A 15,921-nucleotide genomic window follows, 5' to 3' on the forward strand; every position below is an offset into this window, starting at 1 on the left:
GGGTCCCATCCCCAGCACTGCAAAAAAGAAAAAAAAATATGGAACTGCAGAAATTAGCAATATAGGTGGATTATCAAGGCGCAATGCTAAAATGCACAGCAATACAGTGCTGAGTGAGGAAAAAATAATTCAGATATTATAACAGAACAACCATTGAAACAATGCACACTTTCAAGGAAACACACAACTGGAAAGATACACACCAAACCCCCAGAGGGTCCCCTCTGGGATGGGAGAGAAATGTGGGTATTTCCCACCCCCATGTTATTTTGCAATTTTTCAAACCTGTCACAAACTTAAAAAAAATAAGAAAATGGGGCTGTGGGTGTGGCTCAGTGGTAGAGCACTTGCCTTGCACGTGTGAGGCACTGGATTCAATCCTCAGTGCCATGTAAAAATAAACCAATAAAATAAAGGTATTGGGTCCATCTAGGACTAAAAATATTTTTTAAAACAGAATAAGAAAATGAATACCCACAGACCACCCTCCTGGTTCCAGCAAGGGTTAATATTTTGCCAAATTTGCTTTCTCTTTGTCCCCCCCCATATATACATACTATAGTGTATTAGCTGCGACATTCTGTACACACACTTTTTTTATGAGTCATCTGACATATGCACTCATCGCAAGCTTACCCCAAAGAATCCTCCTCCTGAGAACGAGAGCATTTCACACAGGACAATGACGGCACTCAGGACACATAACACGGGTATGATGCCATTCTCCAACAGCCACTTACAATTCAAATTTCCCCAATTGTCCCGAGAACATCCTTCATATCTGTTTTATCTTCTTTGGAAACTTTATTAAAGATCCCCTAAAGGGATCTGGCAATCATGCCTCTCTGTTTCCTCCCAGGTAGGACTGTCACCTCAGCTTTGGTCAAGTCATTCATTCACGTAGTGAATCAGTTGTGTTGCAGCTTACAGCTTTGATCTGTTTGAAGAGTCCAGGCCAGTGGCTTTGCGGAATGGCTCTGGATCTGGATGCATCCAATTGTTTCCTCATGATTAAGATTCAAGGTTGGGGCTGGAGTGGTGGCTCAGTGGTAGAGCACTTGCCTAGCATGTGTGAGGCACTGGGTTCGATTCTCAGCACCACATACAAATAAATGAACAAAATAAAGGTCCATCAACATCTAAAATTAAAAAAAAAAAAGATTCAAGGTCAACTCTTCTGGGGAACCATGTACTTCAAAGGCAATGTTTGGTGTTTGGTTCTCAGTGCGTGACAGCAGGGGGCATGTAAGGCTGGCACTTTGATCACCTAGCTCAGGTACCTAAATTAGCCTGGAAGGCTTGGTTAAAACAGTGACTGACAGGTTTCTCCTCCGTTCTGTGTGTGGCTCCTACTGAACGTGCATTGCTTTCACACCATCAGAAACCCAAAACGTTGAAAGTCGAAACTTTGTCAGAGAAACATCCGTATAGGTTCCCTTTTCCCTGTCCTGATTGAAAAATATAATCTCTGAGTTAATCCTTGATGTGTCTTGCGTTGAATCAATTATTTCTCTGGTAGCTGCAAATGGTGATTTTTCTAAAACAACCTTTGTCTCTGCATGTATTAGGGGCATTTCAGAATGGGATTTTTTTTTTCCTCCAAAGGGATGGAGGTGACACTCAAGTCTGAGCTCCTCCCCAGTCTCAGTTTTCAGGAAGCCTCCTGAGCTATAAAACCGGGGTAGATGCCCAGCCCTGTTCTCTGCCCTCGGGCCATCCCATAACCCTCTTCTCTGGGCACTTCCTTATCAGTCAACGGGAGGCAGGCGGATGGGGCTCAGGACTCTACAGCCTGAGTTCGCGTTGTCCCCGAGGCCTCACATCTGCCCTCTCCAGGTGTGCAGGGGGGCAATTCTGATGCCAGGCTCAAGCAGGGCATGGGGCACAGGCCCAGCCAAGGCCACTCTCACCCAGTAGGGGTGGCAGAGGTCAACAGAACAGGAAGGGAGGGACAGTGGCTGTGCCCATCGCCCTGGCCATGGCAGGATCCTTGTTTGCTAATTGGGTGGGGCCAGCCGGGAGGCCTTTACAGCTAAGCCCAAGGCCCATGCCCCTGTTTCTCTCCGCCCTTCTCCAGGTCTGGTGAGGCTGGGATGCCCAGCAATTCTCCCTGGTGACTGCAAAGACCCCGTCATTCAATACGGTTCCCTGAACACACAGCAAACTGCTGCTCCAGTGGCCGCCTTGGAACCAGAACGGAGGGAGGAACCTCATCTGTCCTGGAAACTGAGAGTCCTAGCCTGCTCCAGGTGAGTTTGAGTCTTTCTTTCTTGGATCTGAGCCCACCTGAGGGCTGATAAACTCTACCCGACTCATCCATCCACACGGGGTTGTTGAGATCCTGTTCTGGGCCAGCCTGGAGGGTGAAGCGTGTGGGGTGGGGGACGTGGTTGGCAAGGGAAACTCAGCCTTGGCCCTCAGGGAATTCGGTTAGATGGAGGGGTCAACTTCCTGAGAGCAGACTGGGCTCGTTGGTTCCCGCCTTTGATCTATCACATAGTAGGTGCTCAACTAACCAACAAAAAAACTTGCTTTGTCTTCTGTTCCATTCTGCCTTTCTTGGCTTTTCCAAGTGTGGTCCTCTCTCTGGCCTGCACCTTTTTGCTCAGGCTGTTTCCTCCACTGGGAGCACGTTCAGCTGTTCATTGATCAGTCTGTGGAGGTAGACCACGGCCTGGCACGGAGTAGGGGGCACATTAAATATTTGACGACTGACTGAACGAATGAATGAATGACTGCCTTTGTCCATTGTACACCCCAAGAAGCAGGGACACTCGGGACCCTCCCTATTCTTCTCTGTCCATCGTCCGCCCGCCGGGGATGAATGCATCTTTTCATTCGCTTGCAGGATGGCAGGGCTGGGGCAGAGAAAGCAGGGCGGGAAACTGGGTTGGGGGCTGTCACCTCCCTCGCCTCCTCAAGGGTCTGCTTTTCTGGAGTTTGTGTCCTCTCCCCGAAACTCGGCCTCGGTCACCTGACTCCCACGGCCAGTCCCCCGCGCCTTAACACCAGGGGCTCCCCAGACTAACACTCCGCCGACAGCACGCTGTGCAGGGGTCCCAGCTTTTTATTGGCTGCTTGTCTCCTTTCTCCCCGGCGATTGGCCGGAGCCCAGTCGCAGCTCCCCCCTCCGCAGCCCTGCAGTAGTACAGCCCGCCGCGGCTTAGGCGGGGCGGGATGTTCCACTAAGCCGCCGCGCGGGGGGTTCGGGAAGAGCCGGGAGAGGCGGAGGGATCCCCCTGGAATGTTTCCGTCGGGTCCACCCAAAGCGGGGCACCGCGGATTGGCCGCGGACGCAGGGAGGCGCCTCCGATTGGCTGCCTCTGGGCGCCGGCCCCGCCCCCTCGCCGCGGCGGCCGGAGAGGCCCGGGCCAGAGTTTGCGGAGGGCCGAGCCAGGCACGCGCAGGGCGACGGCGCGGCTCAGGTGAGTGTCCCCAGCCTGCGAGGTGCCGCCGCCCCGTCGGGGGTTGGGTGCAGCGCAGACCCTGGGGTCGCGGACCCGCGAGGATCCAGCAGATCGTGCGAGGTGGGGCCGGCTGCGTGGACGCAGCTGGAGGTCGAAACTGGGCGCGGGGATGCCCCAGACCCCTTCGCAGCGGGACACCTCCCTTCCGGCTGTTGGCAGGGGACAAGCGCCTCCCGCCGCTGGACTGGGGTCTCCCGCCGTGCCCTTGCCATTCTTTCCTTAGCTGGATCGTCCTGGTTCTGGTGGAGACAGGCGGGGGTCGGTATTTCTGACTCTTCCCGGGATACCGTTCCAAAGCCGGGGGGACGCGGCGAGGACCGAGGTCTGGATGATGATGGTGATGATGATGATGATGATAAAACTCACCCTAGCCAGCGTTACTGAGACTTCCTTGTCAGCCATTTACATGCGGATCACTGAATCCAAACACCTCATGGGAGGGGCTTTCAACTTCTTTCAGAGGTGCGGTAGCATGCCCAGAGAGGTGGAGTGATGTGCCCAAGGTCACACAGCTAGTAAGTGGCAGATCTGGGTCTCCGAACCGTGCCTTAGGGTCCAGAACTAGAGTCTCGTCCACTAGACCAGATGCCCAGTGACTCCAGGGCTCAGGTGTTCGTGACCAGCTCCTGAGCTCAGCCCCACCCCACACTCACGTCTGGGCTACACCTGCTAGTCTAGCTTTCTGCCCACCCAGAGCTCTCCAGACACCAGCACTCAAACAAGAAGCTGGCTCATGTCCCTTCTCCCCTGGGCTGCAAAGGAAAGGCCTGAATACCTGGGGGTCCTGAGAGAGACCAACGTCCAAGGAAATGGGCAGGGAGCCAAGATGCTGGAGTCCCGGGCATGCACGGCCTCCTGGCCTCTGGGCAGCCTGCGCCAGGACTGGGCAGTGGGCGGTTTCCCCGGAACCACTCAGGGGCCGGTTTTTCAAGAATGAATCAGAGGCCTCCTGCCTTCCTCCTCTCCAAAGCAATACACTGCTGGAGGGGGCAGCCAGGGTGTGGTGTGCCCCCCCCACCAGCTCACATGGGCTACTGGGAACCCCTTCCCTACTTCCTGCTCCCCTCACTTTGCTTCTGGGTGGTCTAGTTGCTAAGTTTCAGGGCCTTCCCAGAGACGAGAGGGTGGGGGTGCTGGAATTTCACTCAACCTGTTTGATGCCCAATAAGCTCCTCTCCGTGGGTAATCGGTGTTGTGGGAACTACCTGGCTCTCAGCAGGCACGTGAGGGGGGGCCCAGGGCAGTTAAGTGGGGCTGTAAGACACACATTCATTCATCCTAAGGTTTGGGGGGCTTTTTTGGCAGTGCTGGGATGGAAGCCAGAACCTCGCACACACTAGGCAAGTGCTGTACCTCGGAGCTAGATCCCCAGCCCTTACAAGTACTTATTGAACTCCTACTGTGTGTTAGGCACTGAGGTTGGCTCCAAAGGATACGATGGTGAGCACAACGAAAATCCTGCTTTTGGGGCAAGGCCTTCTAGTGGAGGCAGAACAGGCCACAGACAAGTTAATGAGAACATAGAGGAGATCATTTCAGGTCTTGCTTAAGTGCTATGAATAAAATATGAAGGAGTGGCATCATAGAGAGTAGCTATGGGCTGGGGGTGTGCTCCAAGAAGGTGGCTTTTTCCATGGCAGTGGGATGGAACCCAGGGGTGCTCTATCCCTCAGCCACACCTGCACATCCTTTTTGTTTTTTGATTTTGAGATGGAGTCTACATTAAGTTGCTAAGGTTGGCCTTGAACTTGTGATTCTCCTTCCTCAGCCTGGGATCAGGCGTGTGCGGTGGCAGGTGAAGAAGGTGGCTTTTGGAGTTGAGACCTGAACAAGAAGGAGTCAACCCCGCAGAGATCAGGCAAAGCTCAGGCACAGGCAGGGCGAAGCCTCGGGGCTGCGCGGATCCAGGAACAGTGTGCTTGGGCAGAAGATGGAGTCAGAGGGGTGATTCTGCAGGAGTCTGTGGGTCCGGGTAGGGGGTTTTGTTGTGTGTGCTTTTTTCCCCCTGTAAGGTGGGATCCTGTTGTAAGATCTGAGGCAGAGGAGCAATGTCATCTGGTTTACATTTTAAAATAGAGACACAAAGTTAAATAACAGCCTGATGCTGGAGGACAGCAGTTCTGTCAGGGCAGCATGTAATTAAGTTCGCAGGCCTGAGCCGACTGGACCATAGAGGCTGGTCCAGCAGGCTAGGGCAAGCCAGGAAGGCTGCCTGGGGGAGGTGCTGCGAGTAAGCAAGCCTCAGCAGACACAGAGGACAGGGGTGCTCCTGGGCAGAGGACGGAAGGCCTTTGAACAGTAGGAAGGACAGCAGTGGCTGGGGTCTAGCTCCGGGGTGGAATGCTTGCCCAGCTCATGCGAGGCTCCGCCAGCGATCCCAGCTTCCCTAAGTGGCAGAACAAAGTGTCAGCGGGTCACGTGTGGGCACACGCACTCTGGATTCCTAGAAGCACTCGCAGAGACAGGAATTCTGCCCGTTTTTCAGGTGAGGAAACTGAGGCCCCATGAAGTGAAGTGACTTACCCACGGCCGCGTGGCTGGTAAGTGGCAGGGGTGGGATTTGAATCCAGACCAGGATGCCTCTAATGGCCCCGTTTCCCTCTCCACCAGTGCTCCCCTTGCATAGGACACCAGGCTGGCCGACCCCAGGGCCGTGGTGTGGTCAGAAAGAGTAAGGAGGTTGGGAAGAGTGTGTGACACTTGGGAAGTGGGGATCCTGGAAATTGGAAATTTGGGTCATGGTGACTGACTGAAGGACAGTATTGATGGAAATTGTTTAATAATCATCAATATTTATAGACCTTTATTATGTGCCAAGAACTGTTCCAAGCACATGCATAGTTTCCTTGTAGCTCAGAGAGGTTAAGCTACTTGCCCCAAATCACACAGCTAGTGAGAGGGGAAGCCAGGTGCCAGACACATGTTCTCAGCATCCTATCTTCCAGCGGATGGATCGGGGGTAGTGACGATGACAACTGGTGAAGGGTGGGTTTTTTCCTTTTTTCTCCATTCCTTTCCTTTTTCCTTCCTTTCTTTCTCATCATTAAGTTTGCGGAAATAACTTGAGGGCGCAGTACTGTTTTATTTATTGAGATTTTTTTTTTGGTCAAATATTTAGTGAGTGTCTACTGTGTGCTGGACTCTGTGATGGCTGTTGTGGTAGAGAAATGAGGGAGCAATAAAAGACTGGTATCCAGAGTATATGAAGAGTTCCCCCGGGCTGGGGCTGGGGCTCAGGGGTAGAGCGCTCGCCTCGCACGTGCGAGGCCCTGGGTTCGATCCTCAGCACCACATAAAGATAAGTGAAATAAAGGTGTCGTGTCCAACTACAACTAAACAATAAATATTTAAAAAAGAGTTCCCCCAAATCACTAAGAACAAAAGTAGGCCACACAGTTTAAACAGACTTTGCATTAAAGGGGAGGGGGCCAAGGCTTCAGCAGGCAGTTCACCAAGGCCAGTCCGGAGGCCCAGTAAGTGTCTGAGAAGGTGTGTGCGCCCCTGGTCGTCAGGGGAGTGCAAAACACATCCACAGGGAGGCTGAGGGAGATGCGCCAGGCAAACTGCGAGCAAGGGGCCAGGGGACCACTTTTGCTAGGGAGACAAGACCCTCTTGGGGACAGCCCGCAGCCCTTCAGTGCCACAGAGCCAGGCCCAGGGACTGTTGAACCAGGGAGCTTGGGGTCACTCATTCCTCTGACAGGTGTTTCCTGAGTACCCGCTCTGAACCAGACTCTGCTCTGGGCACTGAGTGTAGAGGGGACAATACAGCTGGCGTCCCCGCCCTTCCAGAAGACAGACAGTGACAGGGTCAGTGGACAAAATGCGTATTGTGCCTGAAAGAGGGAGTGAGTCACAGCAGAGGGAGCGGCCAGTGGGGAGCCCGAGGCTGGACTGTGTTGGGGGGGGGTGACAAGTCTGTGGGCCACGGGGACGGGGACAGGGATGAGGATGGTAGCTTTTATTCTGAGTGAGATCGGAGGCCTGGGAAGGGTGGCAGAGGATGGGTGTGAGGTGACTTCTGTTTCACAGGTCATTTGGCTGCTGTCTTGACAAGACTCTGCGGGGCAAGGGCAGACCAGAGGCCCCAGGAGGCAGCCTGTGGTGTGGGTGAGTGAGGGTGCGGCCAGGGGCTCGGGAAGCACCTGAGCAAGGGTGGACAGGGAGTAGCACCAGCCGGGCTCCGAGAGCCCTTCCCAGGGCAGCAGGCGGGCACCTACCCATGAGGTGGGTAGGACGTTCCCCTTGAGGATCACGTAGCGGAGGCCCAGGGAGGTGGAATCGCTCGGGGAACAGATTCATGGTTGTGAACTTGGGTTTGGGAGTCAGACTGCAGGTGCCTCTTGGCTCTTCGACTTTGGACATGGGACTTAAAAGTAAAATCTAGCTGGGTGCGGTGGCACTGGCCTATAATCCCAGTGACCTGGGAGGCTGAGGCAGGAGGATTGCAAGTTCAAGGTCAGCCTGGCAATTTAGCAAGATCCTGTCTCAAAATCAAAATTAAAAGCGCTGGGGCTATAGCTCAGCAGTAGAGCGCTTGCCTCGTACATGTGAGGCACTCGGTTCGATCCTCAGCACCACATCAAAATCAGTCAATAAAATAAAGGCATCGTGTTTATCTACAATTAAAAAAAATCTTAAAAAAATAAAAACTAGATATGGGGTTAGAAATGATGGTGGAATGTGTTGGACATTACTATCCAGAGTACATGTGTGAAGACGTGAATTGGTGTGAATATACTTGTATACAACCAGAGAAATGAAAAATGGTGCTCTGTGTGCGTAATAAGAATTGTAATGCATCCCACTGTCATATATAAATTAAAAAATTAATTTAAAAAAAGTTTAAAACTAGAATAGAAAGGGCTGGGATGCAGCTCAGTGGTAGAGCGGCCCCTGGATTCAGTCCCCAGAACCACAAAACAAACAAACAAAAAAGTGAAACCTGAGCCCTGCCCCAAATGACCAGGCGCGGCTGCTCGGGGTCACCTCTTCTCCTCTCACCTCCTCCCATTTACTCTGTGGCTCAGACCCCTCCCATCTCCTGTGGAATAAGAGCCAACATGCTCCCTGAGGTCCAGAGGCCCTGTGTGCTGTGTGCCCTGTCACCTCTCTGCCCTCCCCTCCCCCACGCTGAGCCACACAGGCCTCCTCCCCATTCCCCAAACAGGCCAAGCATGTCCCCACCTCTGGGCCTTCGCACCAGTTCCTGAACATTCTTGCCCCAGATCTTCGCAGGGGGCTTCCTCCTGTCCCTCACGTTCACCTTCACTTGCTCAGAGGCCCTCCTTGACCTTGTGCGCAGAATTAGTCTTGATTTATTGTCTTCATAGCACTATTAGGGCCTCACTAAGTGCTGAGATTTGGACTCAAATTTGCGACCCAATCCTTGTGCCTCAGTCTCCCGTGTCACTGGGATTACAGACATGTCCATGCCCGGCATGCAGTCATGTCCACTTAACAGTGAGGATACTTCCTGAGACCCTCATCATTAGGCAAGTCTGTCATTGTGCAATTAGCATATTAGAACTGACAGTAGGGGTTCCCACACCGGCTGGCTCTAGACCGTGTTTTCTGAGGAGTATGGTCAGAGCCCCAGCTAGCTTAAGTAGCTCCCGTATGTGAATGGGAAAAAGACCCGCCTTCCTCCTGGCGGACACTGCCGCACCAGGTATGTAGTTTGGCAGACAGAATGCACACTGAAACTCAGTCCTGCCTGATATCTTGGTTTAGTACTTTTGCACAATAGACAACCTGTAGAACTGCCCTGGTGTTCCTGCCCTGGTCTTATTAAAATGGTACGTGGAATGTACTAAGTACCCTCCTCCAAATGTTTCCTTAGGGAGGGAGAAAGAGAGAAATAAAGAATAAAGAAGAATATAGTCATATTCACTCAACAGTGAGGATACTTCCTGAGACACACATCATTAGGCAATTCTGTCATTGTGCAAACATCGGTTTCACTTACACAGACTATGATGCCCCTAGGTGATATAATCTTGAGGGACCACTATTGTATATGTGGCTCTTTGTCCACTGAAATGTCATGCATCACATGACCATAAGTCCATCGGGACAGGTTTTGCTGCTGTAACAAACATCCCCCAAATATTAATGGTTGGACCAACCAAGGTTTAGGTTTTGTTCTTGCTGTGCATCCACTGGAGCTCAGCAAGAGGTTGTATTTATTGTAGTCTCCCAGAGCCTGGCCTGACGGAGTTGCCAGCATATCAGATGTGGCCGATCACCCTGCCCGAGGCTGATGACCCCATGAATTAAATGCTCCAGCTCAGAATGTCACATATTGCTTCCTCTTATAACTCATTGGCCAGAGGTAGTCCTGTGCCTGTCCCATCCCAGGAGGATCAGTAAGTGCCATCTGCCTGTGTGCTTTGATGGGGGAGACCCCAACTTTTTGCACACCTCGTTGATGACTGTGACTGATAGGAAGATGAAGGAAAGCCTCGTTGTTTCCAGCCTCCGTGCTTCTCATCTGTTAAATGGACGTGATTATCACATGATGTGGTCTCTGCGTTCTAGTGTGGGGTGAGGACTGAGGTCGCAGGCAGTTGTACAGAGTCGTGGTAGATACTAGCTGGGGTTACTTCTGTACAGTTCAACACCAAGCTGAGAATTCCGACCAAGACTCATCTGTGTTCTGAAGAGTCGCTCCGCCGTGTCCATGGGTTCTATGTCCACCGATTCCACCAATAGTGGATGGAAAATACCTGGGGAAAAAGTTGGCATCTGAACTTAACAACTGGACACAGACTCTAACTTATTATTCCCTAAACAATATAATGCAACAATCTGCCAGGTGCGGTGTCACACACCTGTCATCCCAGTGGCTCAGGAGGCTGAGGCAGGAGGATCGAGAGTTCAAGGCCAGCCTCTGCAATTTATTGAGGCACTGAGCAACTCAGTTAGACCCTGTCTCTAAATAAAATACAAAATAGGACTGGGGATTGGCTCAGTGGTAGAGTGCCCCTGAATTCAATCCCTGGTACCAAAAACATGTATATATAATGTAACAACTTTTTTTTTTGGAACCAGGGATTGAACCCAGGAGTGCTTGACCACTGAGCCACAGCCTCACCTTTTTTTATTTCCTCTTGTTAAGTTGCTTAGGGCCTCACTAAATTGCTGAGGCTGGCCTTGAACTTTCAATCCTTATGCTTCAGCCTCCTGAGCTGCTGGAATTACAGGTGTGTGTCACCACACCCAGCTGTAACAATGATTTTTATAGCATTGGTATGTGTAAGGTATTTTAAGTCATCTACAGTTGATTGAAAGTCTCTGGAAACGCTGGGGTGTCGCTCAGCAGTAGAACAGGCACCTGGCAGGCACAGCGGGCCCTGTGTCCCATCCCCAGCACCACAAAAAATAAAAATAAATAGTTAGAAATAAGATACATGGAAGGATGTGCGTAGGGCCTGTGCAAATACAACTCCTATTTATATCTGAGACTTGAGCATCCAAAGGGCAAGTGCACATCATTGTCACTTGTCGGATGGTACTCGTGGGGGGGGGCGGGGCACCCGAGTCCTGCCGGCCCCTGAGCCCTGCCTCCCGTCTGCAGATCTCCTGGGTGTACCCCCACTTATTCCTGCTCATGCCGCTGGGACTGGGGCGGCGGAAAAAGGCACCACCCCTGGTGGAAAATGAGGAGGCTGAGCCCAGCCGTGGCGGCCTGGGCGTGGGGGAGCCGGGGCCCCTGGGCGGAGGTGGGGCAGGGGGGCCCCAAATGGGCTTGCCCCCCCCACCCCCAGCCCTGCGGCCTCGCCTCGTGTTCCACACCCAGCTGGCCCACGGCAGTCCCACGGGCCGCATCGAGGGCTTCACCAACGTCAAAGAGCTGTATGGCAAGATCGCGGAGGCCTTCCGGCTGCCAGCTGCAGAGGTACCTGTGGAGGGCCGAGCAGGGCGCCAGGGTCCCTAGCGGTGGGCCATAGGCTTGGCTGTGCATTCTGCTCCTGAGCCGGGGCTCAGGTGCCACCGCTGTGGGTGCAGAGGTGGTGCCCCGCTCGATGGTGGGGAGCCGGGGTCACTGGTGGAAGCCACGCTCCTGTCAGGCCTTTCCAGGTCTGTGTCCCGGGAGACTGTGTGGGCTGGAGGCCTGACCCCGGGGCTGTGGGGGCAGAAGAGAGGCAGGCAAGGAGACAGCGGTGGGCTGGGCAGTAAGTGGCCACAGGCAGGGCGGAGGGGGTCTGCCCCTTCATTCACTCCCAGGCACTCACTGAGTCTCACCCTGTGCCCGGCTCCAGTCCCTGGCAGCAGGAGGGAGTTTCTGTAAGGAGAGAAGTTCTAGAGCTCAGAGGGCGCCCAGGCCCTGGGGTGGAGACCCCTAGCCCTTTGCCAACCCCGCCCTCCCCCCCAGGTGTTAGCAAAGGGGCCGGGGGAGGGAAGCCAGGACGAGCATCTCCCACCCTGCAGGTGATGTTCTGCACCCTCAACACCCACAAGGTGGACATGGACAAGCTCCTGGGGGGCCAGATCGGGCTGGAGGACTTCATCTTTGCTCACGTCAAGGGGCAGCGCAAGGAGGTGGAAGTGTTCAAGTCGGAGGACGCTCTGGGGCTCACCATCACAGACAACGGCGCTGGCTATGCCTTCATCAAGGTGCCTGGGTGGTCGGGGCACCAAGTCCTGGGCCCAGGGCAGGCCACGGGTCCCAGGTAGAACCACCAGGGCTGATGACCCCTCTTCTTCCCAGCGCATCAAGGAGGGCAGCGTGATCGACCACATGCAGCTCATCAGTGTGGGCGACATGATCGAGGCCATTAATGGGCAGAGCCTGCTGGGCTGCCGGCACTACGAGGTGGCCCGGCTACTCAAGGAGCTCCCCCGAGGCCGCACCTTCACTCTGAAGCTCACAGAGCCTCGCAAGGCCTTTGGTGAGGGGCTGCCTCCTGCACCCCGCCCACCATGACCCTGCTCTTGGCCCCATCCGCCTGCAGTGCCTGGAGCCACCAGCAGATGGCGGCCGTGCCTGGCTGGCTGCAGGGGAAGGCGGGAAGCTCCGCCCCGCCCCAGGAGGGCGCGCTGGCTCCCCGCCCAGCCTGGGAGCGGGGGCGGGGGGGGGTAGGAGGAAGTTGCCCCCACACCCCGCTTCCAGGAACCATTAGCCCAGCCAAGCGCCCCCAGCCCTGAGAAGCCAGGCTTGGCTGCCCTGTGCCCGCACCCCCACTTTTCCATTTGGCTTCACTAACTCCCAGGAATGGGCCCCAGGCCCCTGTGGTGGGGGTGGAGGACTCTAAAGCCTTTCCCTGGGCAGACGGGGCCGGTCTGTGGCCGGCAGCTATGGCCCCCACCCCCAGGCCGTGGGGACAGTACTCAGAGGCCAGTTCCCATCCCCTCTCTATTCCTCGAGGAGGAGAAGTGGCCTCCTCTGGTCTCCTCTCGCTTTCTCCAGGCCTGGGCTCCGGCCCCCGACCTCGGGGGCCTGGAGAAGGTGGGGAAGGGGTTCGCTGAGGCCCGAAGGCTGGTCTCTGGCCAGGGCCTGCTGAATTCCATCTCCCCTCCTCCCCCTCTCCTCCTCCCTGCCTCCCACAGACATGATCAGCCAGCGTTCAGGCCGCCCCGGCTCCGGCCCACAGCTGGGCACCGGTCGAGGGACCCTCCGGCTCCGATCCCGGGGCCCTGCCACAGTGGAGGATCTGGTGAGTGATCTACCCAGCTCCAGCCCTCGCCCTTCGTGTCGTGGTTGGTGAGGGGACTCTGGGCAGCCTGCCTGGATTCACATCCACTCCCGCCCCCCATGAACTCCGGGAACTCACACAAGTGGGCCTCGGTTTCCCCACTGTGAAATGGGAGTCATAATAGCAAATGTCATGGATGGAAAGATATGTGAAGCCCTGAAAAGGGCACTTAATAAAGGCACTAAATAAGTACCGTGACAGTTCTGTTCCTATTATGATGACGTCCCTGTCCCTGCTCCCCCCCCCAGCCCTCAGCCTTCGAGGAGAAGGCCATTGAAAAGGTGGATGACTTGCTGGAGAGTTACATGGGAATCAGAGACACGGAGCTGGGTAAGCTGCTGGGTAGGGAGGGTCCTGGCCTGGGAGGGTCTTGGGGAGGGGGCTTCTCAAACCATCTGTGCCTCTACCTCATCTCCTCCCCCACACAGCTGCCACCATGGTTGAGCTGGGGAAGGACAAAAGGAACCCAGACGAGCTGGCAGAGGCCCTGGATGAACGACTTGGTGACTTTGCCTTCCCGGATGAGTTCGTCTTTGACGTGTGGGGTGCCATTGGGGACGCTAAGGTTGGCCGCTACTAGAACTCCACTGGACCTCATAATGATGACCTGGGCCCAGCCTGGTGGGGATCCCCAGAAGGACACCAGGGCCTGGGCCCGAGTTCCCAGCCTGGGGCAGTAGCTCAGCAACCCGAGGACAATGCGGAGCAGAGGTGGGGCCTGCCCCGGCCCCAAGCCAATCGGTACCACCACCCTCCCTGCTTCCCAGCCTGGCTGGGGTCCCCAGCCTCCCTGTCCGGTTCCCCATCTACCTCAGCCGGGCCAGGTGCGTGGGAGGGATGGCCCAATTGGGCAGCTGCCCCTGCCCCCAGCAGTCCCCACCATGGCTGCCAGACTGGTCCCAGGGTCTCTGGGGCCTCAGGTCCTCTCTGGGGGCTGTGACCTCTCCAGTTTCCTGCTGCAGGGAATGCAGAAGGGGGGCACCCCCCACTGCCAGCAAATGCAATAATACCCTCTCCCTCTGAGAGGAGCCCCTCAACCTGGATTCTGTTACCTCCGCATTTGAAGAGTCTGCTGTGAACCCCCACCTCCCCACACCCTCATGGCCAGGCCCCAAACCAGAGCGGGAGGGAGGGACTTTGTATCTGAATTTGCGTCTGGAACATAAAGAATCTATCTGGTATTGGACCTGGTGGCCTCGGGTGGGGGGGAGGTGGGCCTGGCAGGGAAGAGCACAGCAGCTGACATCTATCTTCCCCGGGCTCCAAATTGAATTAGGAGCTGGCCGGGCCGCCGCCCCCTCCCACTGCCCTGACGAGGCTCCTGGCCTCGAGCCACCAGGCTTCCAGGCAGTGCGGAGATTCCTGGCCTACTAGGGGCTCAGCTCCTGGCCCCCGCCCGCATCTCCCAAGCCAGTGTTGGGCCTGGACGCGCAGGGTCCGCAGGCCCATGGCACGTGACCCCTCCCACGGACATAAACCCGTGGCTTGTTTTGACAACCCACTTCATCCCAGAGGATTGAGGGGATCAAGGAAGGGGAGGGCGGGACCCTGGCCAGACCTGGAGAGAAGGGAGAGGGTTGAAGGAGGGGAGCGGGGCCAGAGGTCTCCGCAGGAATGTTTGGGGGTGAGCGGAGGTGCGAAGGGGGTGGGGAAGGAGCCACGGGGCCAGGCTGAGGCACGGCCTTGGGACGTCCCTGGGCACTTGAGGACTCTTGGTGTGGCAGTGCCAGGGGACATCTCCAGGGTGAGGGGTGTGGCTGGTCTTGGGTGTCTGTCCGTGTGATGGCTGGTGACCATGTTGAGCAGGACTGCAGGTGCACAGTATGGGTGGGGGTGTCTGGCCGAGCTGTTGGAGTAGGAGCTGGGGGGTGGCCTCACCGTTTCCAGGGGTGCCCCTCCTTGCGTCTTGGAATGTGCCTGTGGGTCCTCATATTGCTAGGGAGTGTCTTCCCATGGCCTGGAGTGACAGGGACTCTCGCAGAGTCTCAGGTCCTCAATGCTAAGCGGTGTGTTGGAAAGGTCATTTCAGGGGGCTGTGTTTTGAGGTGTCAAGGGAAGTGGCTGGTGTCACAGGGGGTCAGACTTTCCTGTGGCATCTCAACGCCCCCATACATAACCAAAGGGACCTCTGACGCAGCTCCCCTCCAATCCTCTCCCCTCTCTCCAGCTGTGGCCGGGGTCCTGCCCCTCCCTCCCTTCCCCTCAGTCCTCCAGGAGGGTGCTGCAAGGGGGCTGGGTGCTAAGATGACGCCTCTGAGTGGGGCCAGGAGGCAGCAGTGGGTCTCAGGGTGAGGCTGCGTGGTGGGCCCCCAGGGGTGCCCATCTCAGGGCACGAGGTGAGGCCCCAGTCTGTCCAGGGTGCGTCTTCGTGCCTTGGGGGTCCCACATGTGCTCAACTCACCCTAAAGCAGGGTGCAGAGGCTGGCCTCATCTCCAGGCTTCCTGGCTCCCCTGGGCCTTCAGCCTCCTCCCTGTCTCCAAGGGTGTGACTCCCGGCCGCCCTGGCCTGGGCTTAAGCCCCTGTGTAAATAGTGGGCGGGTCCCCTGACCAGGCTGGGCCTGACCCAAGCCAGTCCATCCAAGGCACTGACCACAACCACCCATCTTGATGCCCACAAAGGTTCTGGCAGGTCAGGGAATAGTTGCTGCCCCCCACTACATGTTAGGCCAGCCCCCCAACCCTCAAACCTGGTGGAGACAGCACCACCCCTGCAGCCCGCCCAGCTTGCCCTGGGCGACGCTCATATTTTCCAGTG

The 15,921-nt window shown here is 55.8% G+C and overlaps 1 protein-coding gene and 1 long non-coding RNA gene across 5 annotated transcripts; one reads left to right on the top strand and one right to left on the bottom strand.

The window, feature by feature from the left end:
• The first annotated feature begins 3,334 nt into the window (after positions 1 to 3,334).
• Positions 3,335 to 14,346, top strand: Gipc1 (GIPC PDZ domain containing family member 1). 3 transcript variants are annotated; one of them, XM_046437475.2, is made up of 9 exons: positions 3,335 to 3,425; positions 5,953 to 6,007; positions 7,500 to 7,577; positions 11,047 to 11,367; positions 11,901 to 12,086; positions 12,181 to 12,361; positions 13,020 to 13,126; positions 13,414 to 13,495; positions 13,594 to 14,346. In XM_046437475.2, the coding sequence occupies exons 4-9, from the start codon at positions 11,080 to 11,082 to the stop codon at positions 13,743 to 13,745; spliced, it is 996 nt and encodes a 331-aa protein (XP_046293431.1). In that variant the 5' UTR covers positions 3,335 to 3,425; positions 5,953 to 6,007; positions 7,500 to 7,577; positions 11,047 to 11,079; the 3' UTR covers positions 13,746 to 14,346. The 3 variants fall into 3 exon arrangements, with proteins under 3 accessions (XP_046293431.1, XP_046293433.1, XP_046293432.1); XM_046437477.2 differs by having other exon boundaries at positions 3,336 to 3,425; positions 11,269 to 11,367; XM_046437476.2 differs by lacking the exon at positions 5,953 to 6,007 and having other exon boundaries at positions 3,362 to 3,425.
• Positions 9,601 to 11,755, bottom strand: LOC124088104 (uncharacterized). 2 transcript variants are annotated; one of them, XR_006850262.2, is made up of 3 exons: positions 11,715 to 11,755; positions 11,372 to 11,595; positions 9,601 to 10,195 (listed from the first exon to the last, which is right to left on the bottom strand). It is a non-coding gene; the product is annotated as an uncharacterized LOC124088104 (long non-coding RNA). The 2 variants fall into 2 exon arrangements; XR_006850261.2 differs by having other exon boundaries at positions 11,705 to 11,755.
• Positions 14,347 to 15,921: the final 1,575 nt, after the last annotated feature.

This window comes from Marmota monax, unplaced genomic scaffold, assembly GCF_021218885.2.
Source record: "Marmota monax isolate L192 unplaced genomic scaffold, Marmota_monax_Labrador192_F-V1.1 WCK01_AAM20220418_F8-fsc00021, whole genome shotgun sequence".
Lineage (NCBI taxonomy): Eukaryota > Metazoa > Chordata > Mammalia > Rodentia > Sciuridae > Marmota > Marmota monax.